Here is a 14,814-nt window from a genome sequence, read left to right as displayed (position 1 = left end):
TAATTTCTTGTTAATTGTTTAATATTATTCGATCAAATTAAAAATAATAATAACACAACATATAACACGTGTGTATCTTTTACTAATATAATAATTATGATTGGAAGAGAATAGGGATAAATATATTATATTATATGTATGTTATGGGGGCCCAATTAAAAGCGTGCATAATTGAATGGGCTTTCAAAAGGTTTCACGCGTAGGAAGCTGTGGATGTTGGGAAGCCACCACTTCGCCAGCTGGCTGTCGGAGATCTCACCCGTATTTCGCTCTAACCACGTGAGTCACTAATAATAATAAATAAATAAATAAAAAACAATTCTCGTTTATTAATTATTACAAGATGCGATTTGACTAAGCCGTCGTGCTGTTTCCATTTTAAAACTATTTAAACATGCAGTATTAAACGAAAATCCAGTGGTTTCATTTTCTTTTTCTCCGGTTTTTTTTTTAATAAGTCAACTGATCAAATACTTGTCTTAATACTAATCAATAATTAATTAATGTGGCAAAACAAATTATCATGTTTTGCGTTGTTTACAAACTTTTTGATATTGAATTTTCGTATTATTTTATAATTTGATTAGAAAAAGGAGACAAAATTGAAGCATTCATCTTTCATTATATTGTAGATCAACCTTTTTTTTTTCCAATCCTGAGATATGAGGGGATTTATCATTATTTGATTGAATTAGCTCCAAATTTAATATTTAGATTTTGTTTAAAGTTTTTTTTTCCAAAACAAAAACTTTAAACAAAATCTAAATATTAAATTTGGAGCTAATTCAATCAAATAATGATAAATCCCCTCATATCTCAGGATTGATTGGATGGTAGGATGTGAGTAGCTCAAATTAAGACGTCATATGTTCAATTTTTCTTTGTCATCATAACTATTTTTGAGTTTGCTCATAACGCATAAAAAATAGAAACATACGATAAATTTATTTCTGTAATATATAAAATAAATAATTACTAATTATAAGATTATTACACCGATTCTTTGTACATCGTGCATTGCATATTGCACCTTTACTTATATATATTTTCCAAAAAAGAGAATATCAGGTATCAACCCAACCCCTTTTCTTCGTCTGTATTTTTTTTTTTTAAAAAAAGAGAAAATCTAATTCCGGACGATTTTAATACCACTAACTAATGTTAATTATACTTATAATAATAATAATAATAATAATAATAATCGAACAAGAATAAATCCCCCGCCTCCCCCTCTCGTTGTATAAATCACCTCGTTTACATCTACATTCTCTATCACATGATACCAAGTTTGTATCTACAAAATTTGCATTTCAAATTCGCATTAGTTCTGAATCTTTTTTATTTTTAATCCAGAGGATTGAGTTTATTGTGGGTGGATTCAAATGTGAGTTGATTCAGCTACTGGAGCTGAGATCTGCTTCTGGTAAGCTTATCGATCACGATTCCTTCACCAGTTTGCTTTTTGCTATGTGAGGAGGTATATTTTGTTTTTAAATTCTGTGTGTTTAGTTTGAATTTGCTTTTTTTTTTTTGTTTCCTTCCATTTTTTTGCGGATTTGTTTGTAGAATTGTTATTACCGGATTTGTGCTGAAGTGCAGTGATTGAAGCATTGCGTGATAGGGGGAAAAAGCGGATGAGTGATTTGAATGTTGATATTGAACTAGTTGTTGGTGTGATTGAAGATCTGATGTGCGATTTGTGAGATTTTGGCTAGTGATTTTATTTATTTAAATGATGCATGGTTGGAATTCATTTGTGTTTCTTCGGCAGCTACATTTACTTAGTTTTATGGTTACCCGATAAATTTGATTTTTCGGGGGTTCGATTAAATGACTTAGAGTAGACTTGTGTACTTCAATGTGTACTTTCTCCAGTTGAATGGAAACAAATTTAGTCCTGAATGTGTTTGACTGTAATTGGTTGCATGTGGTGGTATTCGATGACCTTTTTTTGTCAATTGGAACAGCGATTTGCTGGAACTATTGAGCTGGCAGCACTAGTACGTTGGGAATTGGGATCTACTTTTTCTCTATGGATCACCTATTTTACTGAAGGGCACATCCGAAAACATATGCTTATGTATGCTGCTTGACTAAAAAAGTTTGCTGAAAGATTTTAAGTCCTATATTGACAGAAATCTCGAGTGGCGTTGTTAGTGTAATTACGTTGTATGCTTGCTATTGAATATGTTTTGCCTATGATTGTGTTTCTTATATCAGTAGTTGCATTCTCTTGCATTGTGAGTGGCACCAAAGAATAACATTGTAGGCATGGGTAAATACCAAAATATATGTTTGTTGTTGAGTACTTCGTGCGTGGATTACTAATTAAGGTTGAGGAGTGAAAAAAAATTAATTTACCCAGCGTATTTATAAGGTCATTTTTTCAACTCACAATACAAAGACCAATACTTATTTTGGAAGAGCATTGACGATAACAATCCTCATGTGCTTCTTGAATTTGAAGACACTTTGGAGTCTTTTTTTTTTTTAGATTCACATTCACACCACAACTATCGAATGCTTCTATTGCTTCCTTAAGATTTCACAATACTTGCATTCTTCAAAAGAGCAATTTCCTGTCCAAGAGAACCCATGCTTAAATGTAAAGATGTGGCAATTAATATCTCTTCGCCATAAGGCAAGATGTAAATACATCAAAACTTGTAGGGTTCAATTTTCATTTGAAACTTGGTTTCAATGAAATCAGGCTTTCACTTATGGCTTTACATTTTTTGTCTGGAGTGGGGATGGCTGATGTTTCTTGGCGCCATAATCTTCAAATTTGGTTTTAAAGATTTCATCCAGTTCCACGTTTTTGCATTTAGGTAACTGGGTTCCCTATGGGTACGCCTGAAATTTGTATTTCTGTTGTCATGCAATAGTTACTCCCTATAATTTTATTGGTGACTTTGATCCTAAAATGATTTAGTACTGATTTAGTGGTGGACATACTTTTTCATTCAAATTTAAATCTCCTTCCAAATTTCAGGTCGTATGAGTGCAGCAGAGGGTAGCTTGAAGAAATTTTGTACATCAATGACTGTTTCTTTATTAAATGGTGCACCTATTAGTTTTTTGATGGGTTGAAAGCGAGATTGAAATGGTCATGCGCTTTGAGAATATACTATCATGGAGGATTCACGAGATGATGCAGAATCTTCAGGGCAGAGGGTTTTCAGTACTGAATGGTGGCCTACGGATTTTGTTGACAATTTTGGATCTGTATCTTTGGACTCCGTTAAAGAAACTACGAGGGATAAAGAATTAGTTGAAAAAGACAACTATGATAGATTGTCATATAAAACGGCATCACAAATCCTGTGGAGCACAGGAATGCTTTCCGAGCCCCTCCCAAATGGTTTCTACTCTGTTGTCCCTGTGAGCACCAAGACTTATCGCATAGGTTTCCATGCATATTTTTTTCTAGTTTAAGGAATTTCCATTCATGAATAAATGCTCCTCACTTGCTGGTTAACACCTGTTTGAGCTAAATGTTGTTAGTTGTTACTTACACTGTTGTAAAGGGGTAGAGGTCTTATTAGTCCTTGAATATACTAGAGATATCCAAATTATATCACTTTTTGGTGGAAGAACTTTGAAACTTCATTTTTTTTTGGATATTTAGATGGGTTTTCCTTTTTTGATTTGAAAACAGAGTTTCTCATGTGGATATATTTTCGTACCAAGTACCGTGAGGCATGCTAGGTATGAATAGGTTAATGAGTCAATTTGTTCAAGATAAATTTGGTCTAATATAAAACAAATTTTACAAAAGCATGAATTCACAAAATATCTCTTGTAGGGGTGGGTTTTGATTTTTAATTTATTTTTCCTCACATGGATGGGCCATCAGTGGACTCCCAACAAGCTGATCAAGGAGACGGGAATGCACTCTCGACTTGAACTTTTTCCCTATATATATGTAGAAACATGTTAATCCCAAAAGCTTGACTTTGAGGGAGGCGGGATGGTCAATATTTTTGTTCTTTAATATGCTCCATACGTGTATGCGCTTGGAATTAGTATCCTAAGCCTATGCTATTGCTATGCATGCAAGTTGGTTGGACATTAGGCGACAAAGGTATCCAACACTAACTCAAGAAAATTGTGGGTGTTTTTGGTACCATATACCATGTTGAAACAACTTGCCTCAAAAGCTTAAGCTTGCAGATTAGTTTTATGTTTTAACATTATATATATTATTACTAAGTAAAGTTAGTTGAAGCCCCATAATTTAGTGATTCTTGTATAGCATATTAGCATATGTGATCATGGTCCTCTTTTTTATTTAAGGTGATTTTTGCATGGATTGTGGGTCATAGTTATACTTTTTCTTTCTATTTCTTATTTGATTTTTCCAGTGTTTATGTTTCCATTTCCACTTTTTTCATGTAAAAGCACACATTTTAAATGCATAATAACTTGTAGGTTTAGAAGTAAATTTTTTGGTGAGCAATGCTGGGATGGGATTTTTTAAAGTATGATGACATTTACATCTTGCACTAGTGTGCACATATCTTCTACTGTTGTTTAGCTGAAGTATCACAATTTTGTTGCCTCTTAACCCGGGAAAAGTTCCCTTTCGTTATCATAACCAGAAATAATTTGACCAGTATGAAGAGGTCTACATGCTTTCCACCTGCAATTTTTGCATTATGTTTTCTGGTGAATTGCTTGCATCTTCCTTTCCAATATCAGTGACTGTTTTTATTAATGTTTTCATCAACAGGAGAAAAAGCTTAAGGAACTTTATGAAGATATACCTACCTTGGAGGAGCTTCGTGGGTTGGAGCATGAGGGACTGAGAGCTGAGGTGATTCTTGTGGATGCTGAGAAAGACAAGAAACTTTCAATGCTAAAGCAGTATATTGTGTCTGTGGTTAAGGGTTTAAACAGAAATCCTGCTGCTATGATAAAAAAGATTGCTGGCTTGGTGAGTACATAGTCTTCTTCTTTAAAAATATTTCATGCACCTCCATCAGGAATTTGTTGAAATTTTTTTTATATGCCCTTGCCCTTGTGTTTGAAGTTCTGAGTAAAGATACAATATATTTCATAGTTGAAGAAATTGTTTTGTTTGAAAACTGAATTCTTTGAAGTCATATCCCTTTCATTGAGGCTCATGCTTGGTCCTTGGATATGGCTTTTTAGTTTACCATGACCACTCTGAGGTTCTGCCCTATTTGTCCTATCCTTTTGTGTAGTGAATCTGTTCGACCAACTCTTCCCAGAAATTCATCTTTGCCCTTTTTGTAGTTGCTAAAAAACAATGTCTTTTTTTGCTTGTAGAATAAATTACCTTTCAAGTATATCATATGATGTTATGTTATGTAACTTGCTCTTGTCACACACGCAATACATATTGGGCTTAGGGATTGAAAGACACTAAAGAGCGGATTGGAGTACATAGTGACTGGTTTTTACCGAGTCCACGTTCAGTTAATTTCAGTTTTCATCACCATGTTATTGAAATTTGGTCCTTCATTTTTTTTTGATGAGCAAAAATGATGTTGAGTTCAACGACTATAGAAAACGATGATGTGGTGCTCCCATATAATTTCCTTACTAGGTGTCTGATTTTTACAAAAGGCCAAATTCCGAACTAAGTCCCAAGAAAGCTGCTGTTGACGATACTTCATATTTGTCTGAGAATCGCGGGGTGCAGATGCTTGGGCACATAAAGCATGGTTCATGCAGACCTCGAGCAATATTATTTAAATTTCTCGCGGATGCTGTAGGACTTGAAAGCCGGCTTGTGGTGGTTAGATTTTGACCAGAAATGCTTTACTTCTTTTGCTCAATTTTCCAGTTTTTCTTATCATCGAGAAGAACTTTGAAAGCTTTAATTTTCTCTCTTTAGCTCATACACTTTTCTTGGGTTTGTCTTGCTAGGGTTTACCTACAGAAGGAGTTTCTGATTGTGTGGACTCATACAGGCATATGTCTGTCTTAGTTGTATTGAATTCTGTGGAATTGCTTGTTGATCTAATGCGGTTTCCTGGCCAACTGATTCCACGATCAACCAAGGCTATCTTTATGACTCATATATCTGCTGCCGGGGAGAGTGATTCAGCAGAAAATGATTCTTGTGATTCCCCTATGGAACCAAACAGCCCTCTCTATGGGGTTCCAGAGAAAGTTGACACTGAAAGGTTAGGAGGAAAACTTATTTTTAAACTTGCATACCACAATATCTATTATGGCTTCTTTAGTCATCTTTGGAGAAGACAATGCATCAATATTTGATTGGCATCTTCTTTGAATAATACTGAAATTTTTTTGGCCTATGCAGTGCTGAGAAGGATGACGGTCTGCTCTATCAGCGTAGACTAGAGTCGTCTTCAAATGCAGCAGGACCCTCATTAAGAAATATCATGTTGCGGTCAAACTCGATTGATAGAAAGCTGAGGTATTATACTTGCTCAATTTCTCCTCCTGTTTTTGCATTTGAAGTGTTCCTGTTTCTCATATGCAAAATGTCTCTTGTCTCTTGAGATGCAGGAGAGTTGTTTTTATTGGATTAATGTTATTGTTTCAGTGTGTCACACAGTGAACCAAACATTGCTGCTACATTCTGGCGAAGGAGCCGAAGAAAGGTCGCTACAGAACAAAGGACTGCTAGTTCAAGGTTTGTGTTTTTGGAAACTCATGAATTTTGTCACATCACCCACTACATAATCTAATTCTGAACTTTCTTCTTCTAAACTTTTATAGCTCTGAAAGATGTTATGTAGATACTCTTATCTGTTTTTTTCCATTAATATTTTTAGCTTGCAAAAGTCAATGATCATGTGTCCCTTGACACATGTTTTTTTTAATGATAAAATGGTCATATTTTTGTTTCCTTGTAACACTATCTTTTTTGGGCTGTAATCACATCCCTCATGATAGTAGCTCAATTGGTACTGAATCTCTTTAATTCAAATACTTATGGCCTGGACGAGGTATTGAGTTCGAGACTTTGGAAGACATGTACTCCATTCTCATGAATGGGGAGTTTTGTGGGTAAAGAGATTTAATATCAATTGAGTGCCTTTTATTGTAAAGCTCATGACACTAGCTCTTTTGGGCCTGCAATCACATCCCTCATAGTATAACTCAATTGATACCAAGTCTCTTTAATCCAACTACTTATACGATGTCTTAGGTCCAAGATTTGGGGAGCCATATACTCCACTGTCAGAGGTGAGAAGTTCTGTGAGTAATGTTCCATGGGCAACCATGAATTAATGTGATTGTAGACCAAAATGGGTAGTGTCATTGTCTTATATTCCTGGTGCAACAAGTCCACAGTTTTACTATATTTAAGCTTAATATTTTTAAATTTTTGGCAACAAAACAATTACAAATATATGATATTTGTATTGTTCGGAATTTACCTGACAAAGTGCGCTTGCATGCCTTGATATACTCTATCAATATGGTAAAAGTTTATTTTTTCTATTCTTATAATTTTTTTAAACAATTCCCACGAACTAAAGTTGAATATCACAATTGGTGTACACTTCTATAATGTTTCAAGTTTACAGCCCAGAGCATCCTTCACTTCCATCACGGGGCCGATCAATGCTTAGTGGAGATAACAAATCGTTTAGAGACTACTCGGATGACATCACTGCGTCAAGGTACTTATTATTATTATTATTATTTTCATTTTTAGCTGACATACATTTATTTTCATATTTTATGTCCATTAATATGGAAAAAGTATTAAGCAAACAGTGGTTTAAACTATTTAAATGGATAATTTTTTTAAAAAAATCATCAACAAAGTTTTCATATCGAAAGAACACCAGTGGAGTCTGTTTTGAAACTATTTCTTCCATTTTTCTTACTGAAAGCCCAAATATCAAAATAATGAATTTTTTCCTAAACGTCCTTCATTACGTGATTTGAAACAATTAAATAGCACAAGCTAACTAATTCAAATATATTTTTAAATAATTAACGATGACTAGTGGCACTTAACACTTAACAATGTCCTAATTTTGGACAATCTCGAGTTCAAGCTGTAAATCCCCTCCCCGAATATCAAAAAGAAAATGTTGAAAATTTAACATTTTCCTATATTTGTATAAATGTTTGACAAAAAAGGAATTATCATTTTTATTGTTTTCGTGGTAAACTTTAATTTATCAATTTCATGTATAAAAATTTTAATTAAATAGTTTTTAGTTAATTTGAATTTATATCAGTTGATTTTTTTAAGTGTAAGAAAAATAAAATTTCGCTTGTGCAGAAATGTACACTAAAAAACATGTTAAAGAAAACCGTTTATGAAAAAAAATCATATTTAATTAATTAATGTATTACAATTATGGAATAGATGCATGTGTCAGAAAGTAAAATATTTTCATAGTTTTTTTAACAATTAAGTTAGGACAATATAGGAAAGAACTATATAATTTTAACTTCGTTTTATGTAGTGTGGAAACATTTGATAAAGCGTTTATAAGTTAAATGGAAGTTACGTGGATTCTTTGGATAAAAAAATTTATTGAAATTGTTTTAAAGAATTTTTGGTAACTTATACTATTTGTTGATTTTTGCATACTACTCATATAAATTTGTTGGTAGCAACATCTAAATTTTCATTTTGGAATGGCGCGGAATCTTTACATTAAGTAGGTCGCTATGCGCGGAAGATTTCTGATTGAATGTTATTTTAGGTTGACTGGTTCTACCCATTCAACTTGTTTTGAATCACTAAACCAAATTTAGGAAAATTCGCTGTGCGGAATTCCTTATTCAACACTTTACTTAAGTTTTTAATCCAAGATTGTTCAATTTTTGAACTCCCGAATACGAGTTTATCTTTCACTCTCTTCAACCCAAATATATAGGCTTGTTTGCTTTTCTACGCAGATTAAGAAAATAATTAGAAAAACAAATGCTACAAACAAGCTTCCTATTTTATGTTTATTTAATTCATTCAAAAAATAATTGCACGTTTTCCAATACTTAATTGATAGGGGTGTATTAGTAAAAAATAAGAAAAAATGTTACTAGATATTGAAACTGAAATATATATTTGGGACAGCCGAAAAAAGAAATGAAACCTATATAATTGGGTCGAAGGGAGTAATTGTTTTTCATTTGAAGTTTTTGATCTTTATGTGTAATGTTCCTGTAGGTCAGAAGGCGCTTCAATGTTAGAGACGCGTAGGATAAGAAGAAGAAGCATAAGCATGACCCCAGAAATTGGCGATGACATAGTAAGGTTAATATTCTTTCATAAATTTAAGCTACCTTTTTAATATTAAATGTCTCTATTGTGTGAAAAGCTTGTCTGATAAATTACTTGAGCAATTTGGCCATTATTAGAAGTATGGTTCAAATTTTTAAAAAGAGCAGCGCTAGTGTTAATTTTGTTATGTTCTCCTGCAAGTCACCCTTTATTGATGCAAAGAAGTACAGAGATAGTTAAAGCCTGTTTAATCTATTCAATCAGCTTATTCTGTTCCGTTCTCTCTTGTTACCTTACGTAATTATCTTGCTAATGACTTTAGGGCTGTGCGAGCAATGAATGAATCACTGAAGCAAAATCGTCTTTTGAGGGAAGGAGGTGAAAGTACCTCATGTTCATTGGATTCCAATGACCAACATAACGAAAGTCAATCAAAAGATGTATACTCTCTTAACCTGAATAGTTGTTTCTATTGCATCTTGCTACATGGTTTGTGATAAAGTTTATGGGTAAACATGTTTTAAGGACGTTTTTCTTTATGCATAGCTTCTGTAGCTGATTGCGTGACTACTCAGTTTTAGAACACAAATAGTACTAGATCCTAGTTTGTATTACTTGGCTTCTTTGAAATTCGTAATTTTCTGCTAAACTTGGGACCAAGTTTGTGATCATGTTAGTCCGTTTTTGGTGTTAGTTTTATTTTTCCCAAAATGAACCAGGGTCTTAATGTCTCTATAAATAAGTGATTGTCATAAATTTTCATCACTAATTCATATACGTTGCTTTCATATTTTTCTTCATCGTTGTGTTTTTGAAGATGAGATTTTCAGCTTTTGCTATGGTACACTTAATTATGTAATTCGTAATCTGAAAATTATATTTTCGAAAAACATTTTCTGAAATGTATTTTTAGGAAATGAATTGGGAAATGCGATGGTTTGGGTATGCTTTCAGGATGAGGCATTTTTGTCAATGTGTTGGATTATATAGTTTCATGATTATTAAGTGATTATTTTAAAATTTAGAAAACTTAAGCGTGTCTTAGAATATGATATGATAATAGAATTGTTTATGGGAGTCATTAAAAGATGAATATAAAGCAATGATTATGTAGGAGTACATATAAGTTGGTTGAAAATGTATTTTGGAAAAAGAATAATAAAACAATTTGGGTGGATTTGCTTGTTTCCACGAAGTTAAAAATATTTCCCAGAAACATAAACAAACATACCTGATTTTCTCTTTTCAGCAGCCTTTCAATTTATTTTCATTTCTTTTTTCTATGTAGATTTATTATTTTGAAAAGCAATCCCCGTCTTTCAAATAACCTCTGTTGTGCATGTTAGGTTACATGGGATTGGCTGGAGATGGATTCCTCACATCTAGATCAACTCCTACACTGTTTGTTTTCTTTTTCTGATGAAAAAAATCTAGTGCAACGGAAAGGCTGATTTTACTGTTTTTTTTAATGGGATTCTATAGGTGGTTTATCCAATAAGAACTTATATTTTCCTATATCAATCACCCCCTTGTTTTATAATTCCGTGAAGTATAGGCATTCATTTTGATTGTACGACTCAACAGACAACATTAAAAATTGGAACTTGCATTTAGTTGTTGAGTATTATACTCTTATTTGTTTTACATATTTGTTTCTTGTCCCTGTGGTAGGATCTGGTAATCTAGGCAATCTAAATGCAAGCTAATCTTTCTCATTTTTCATTGCATCTGTCATCAACGTTTCATGTTCGAAACCTTGGTTTGTGTTTCAGTGGTTTTATACAATCTCCAGGTTACAGACATCTGCCTTGATGATCGTGCCAAAGTGTCTGACAGAGGGTCTTCCTTGTATGCTCCTCTGAGACAGCTCAGTTCTCATAAGGCAATGTCATTACCTTCATCTCCGCATGAGTTTACTAGTCATACTTCAGAAAGGAGTGCAACTGATAGGGTAAATGAAGAAATGGTTTCAACCTGGAACAGAGTTCTGGATTTACCTGTCTTCCAGAATAAGCCTCTGCTACCATTTGAAGAGTGGAATATTGATTTCTCAGAGTTAACTGTAGGCACTCGAGTTGGAATCGGTGAGCACTGTCATTCTGGATAACAGTACTGCTATTCATTCATAAAGCTGAAAATTAGCGACAGAACAAAGAGCTTGACCCCCAATGTGACAGGCCTCTAATTTTCTAATCTGGAACTAGACAGTATGGTGGTGTTATTTTTTTTTTTCTGAAACACGAATATTATCTAATTGATTACTGCAATTTTGTGTTTTTTCCCTGAAAATTATAAGTTTCCTTTTCCATGCGGAGAAAGAAGATATGAGTGTGAGAATTGGCTCATTCATGACTAGGTTAAATCTCCCTGATATGCCATGCTTTGTTTCCTACTAAAAGTTATCAATTTTTGCCATTTAGACTTTAGTAATAACATACTACTTGTCTGAGTATATACGCATGCTCTTGTTTTTCCTTATGTGGATACAATTCCAGGGTTCTTTGGCGAAGTTTTTCGTGGTGTTTGGAATGGAACTGAAGTTGCTATTAAAGTGTTTTTGGAGCAAGATCTCACTGCAGAAAACATGGAAGATTTTTGCAATGAAATATCCATCCTCAGGTATGGTATGTGTTCCTTCGCTGGTATTGTTTTTTTCCCCTCTTTTTCTGATACAGCATTGCAACTCAACTATTTTTGTCTGTTTTTTGGCTGCAGTCGCCTTCGGCATCCAAATGGTACTTCTCTTCGCCCACTTTTTTTTAGCAGTTCTCCGTGCTACTTTTACTTGAATCTCAACTCGATTTTAGAGGAAATACATCGAATAGGATGCACAGAACGTGATTATGGCTATAAATCAGGAAAGAAAAGCATCTTGCATGTGTTATATTGTGTCAAAGAGGTGATGATTCTAATAATTAGGACTTCTCGTGAGTAGACTGTTCAAGTAGGCATATAAGACTTACTCAAGGTATTTTGAAATTAACGTAAAAATAGAACTGTAAGCCCTTGTATGAAACAGTGATCCCTAGTATAAGGTTCTCCCAAATCATATTAGTCTCTCCATAAAGTGTTCAGCTTTGGTGACCACAGTGTGGTGAATGTGGAATCAACAGCTTGATGAAAACATATAGTTGTTGTCTATTCAAACATATGGCGTATGTATTAAAAAGTTGAGTTTACTATATCTTGAGATTTAGGTTTATAGTATAACAGGATGTTTTTGGTGCAGTCATATTATTTATTGGCGCATGCACAAAACCTCCACGGTTGTCTATGGTCACTGAATACATGGAGATGGGATCACTATACTATTTGATTCACCTAAGCGGTCAGAAGAAGAAATTGAGCTGGCGGAGGAGAATCAAGATGCTGCGCGACATATGCAGGTTACTTAAACTCTTTGATGCATGCCTAATTTGATTGGTTGAAAGATTGTTGTTCTTAATTAAGTCATTCATATGGTTGTTTTACTGAAGCTGTATACTCTGTGCTAAGGATCTGGGATCTTATCTATTGTTAGAATTAAAGTTCAAACTCAATTACAGTTAACTAGTCTAATAGATTCTTACCTGTGTGGGTATCAAACATCTTTTATGGCTAATGCTTTACTTTGATCTTACTCTGACTGAGGTCTAATACTGTTTCTTTTAGCTTAGTTCTTGTCCTGCCTTTCCTACCATGCAGAATTAGCTTTTAGAATTAAAGCGTTCCATGAACTTTTAAGTAATGCAGTGAAATTAGTCTGACAGATTGCTGCTAACTCGGCTGTCTTACTGACATGATGGGTTAGTAAAGCTACCAAAGCTGGTGATTCTTTGACGTGTTATTTTTTTGTTTTGGAAATATTCTCTCGATGGTATTTGGCTCATTAGACAAACATTAAGTTGTCAGGCATGGCAATCGAGTTATCGCATTGTCAGGTAAATGTGAAGGTGTACAGAATTTCTTTATTACTACAATCTGAATTTTGGGGAGTAGAAGAGGAAGATGTAGTCAAGGATGAACTGAGGAATTGAATTGGGGGGAGGGAAGCAAGGATCCATCTTGTAATCCTATCCCTTTTTCATTTTTCTTATTGAAGTATTAAATAAATTTCGTCTGCAGTCTCATTTTCTTGCCTACTGTTGCCACTCAGAGGGATGATGTGCATACATCGCATGAAGATAATCCACCGTGATCTTAAAAGTGCCAACTGCCTAGTGAACAAGCACTGGACGGTTAAGATCTGCGACTTTGGGCTCTCAAAGGTCATGACCGATGCTCCCATGAAAGACTCCTCATCGGCTGGGACACCAGAGTGGATGGCTCCTGAACTTATTCGGAATGAACCCTTCACAGAGAAATGCGACATTTTTAGCCTCGGAATGATAATGTGGGAACTATGCACTCTTAATAGACCTTGGGATCGAATTCCACCCGAGCGGGTACGCTGGAATTTCCTTTCATTTTTTCTTGCCCTTACCAGTCTCATCTATTTGTCGATGTTTTCCTTGGATCTCAACATAGCTCATTCCCTCTTCAGGTTGTTTATGCCGTTGCACATGAGGGATCAAGATTGGAGATACCTGAAGGGCCCCTGGGCAGGCTAATTGCAGGTACCTAGTTATCTTGAAGACCTACAAAAACTTCACTTGTTCTCTTTTTGGTCAGGACACTCAAACATAATATCTGATAACAACCGTATCTTTCTCTCTCTCAGATTGTTGGGCAGAACCGCATTTACGACCAAGTTGTGAGGAAATACTTGTCCGTCTGCTAGACTGCGAACTAGCACTTAGCTAATGCAGCATGTTTGTTGTATAAAAATACAAGAGTTGAGGTTTTTTAATCATTCCGGCTCATTTGTAAACTCGTGTGTCAATTTCAGCATCTAATTTTTTTTTTTTTTTGTTTTTTGTGCCATCAAATCATCAAGTTTTCAACTTGTCAAGTGTCGTCCCATATTTGAACAGTGACAATTGTTGAAATTGTAATACAACATTTCTTACTTGAGCTGTTCTACATGTATAAGAAAAACAAAATAATGCAGGTGCAGAGACTAAAAAAAGTTCGTTCTATTTCGAGTCAGTTTCTATTCATAAGAATCCGGCACCTATTCCTCAGCTGGGTGCTCAAACCATTCCCCGATACAGGATAACAGTCTATTTTCAACTGCTCGTCAATTCCCTTAGATCTGAAATCTTTCGCAGGCACTGTGAAATGGCCGTGAATGAAGCGTTTCCTGAGCCCAAAACAACCCTGCTGCCGAGTCTCACAAACCCCGGTCTTTCAGAAGCCAACAAGGGTATTGATGACTAATACGATTAGTTAAAACCACTCTCAAGGGCTGAAGTCCATGTACCCAGAAGGTGCAGTTGGGGGTTCAGACTTGTACAGTAGCGGTCACCCCAATCCAAACACATGTTCGTTAGCTGGGTAGCTCCAGGCTCTGTGGGCTTCAACATTGTTAGAGTATCGTTTCCTCACACTCATTTTAACGTTCAGATTTAAACCATTCATATGGGGTATTTTAAAATAGTTTATCTTTATGTATAAAACGTTGGTCCTCACTATTCCGAATTTTAAACGGAAATAATCCTTATTATTAATCCCTACGAACAAATCTTCCTTCTTTTTTAATGGTC

General features: G+C 34.6%; 1 protein-coding gene across 9 annotated transcripts; it reads left to right on the top strand.

Annotated features, from left to right (window-relative positions):
• The first annotated feature begins 1,205 nt into the window (after positions 1–1,205).
• LOC140838559 (probable serine/threonine-protein kinase SIS8) lies at positions 1,206–14,177 on the top strand. Of its 9 annotated transcripts, none has more exons than XM_073204961.1 (17): positions 1,207–1,423; positions 2,993–3,381; positions 4,733–4,936; positions 5,573–5,764; positions 5,896–6,155; positions 6,296–6,412; positions 6,554–6,631; positions 7,533–7,628; positions 9,137–9,223; positions 9,513–9,630; positions 10,983–11,274; positions 11,686–11,809; positions 11,906–11,925; positions 12,420–12,576; positions 13,326–13,614; positions 13,713–13,785; positions 13,890–14,177. In XM_073204961.1, the coding sequence occupies exons 2-17, from the start codon at positions 3,133–3,135 to the stop codon at positions 13,970–13,972; spliced, it is 2,439 nt and encodes an 812-aa protein (XP_073061062.1). In that variant the 5' UTR covers positions 1,207–1,423; positions 2,993–3,132; the 3' UTR covers positions 13,973–14,177. The 9 variants fall into 9 exon arrangements, 7 of the variants coding, with proteins under 7 accessions (XP_073061065.1, XP_073061062.1, XP_073061059.1 ...); XM_073204958.1 differs by having other exon boundaries at positions 6,542–6,631; XM_073204960.1 differs by having other exon boundaries at positions 1,207–1,477; positions 6,542–6,631.
• Positions 14,178–14,814: the final 637 nt, after the last annotated feature.

This window comes from Primulina eburnea, chromosome 8, assembly GCF_022965805.1.
Source record: "Primulina eburnea isolate SZY01 chromosome 8, ASM2296580v1, whole genome shotgun sequence".
NCBI lineage: Eukaryota > Viridiplantae > Streptophyta > Magnoliopsida > Lamiales > Gesneriaceae > Primulina > Primulina eburnea.
This window is presented reverse-complemented; position numbering and strand designations above follow the sequence as displayed.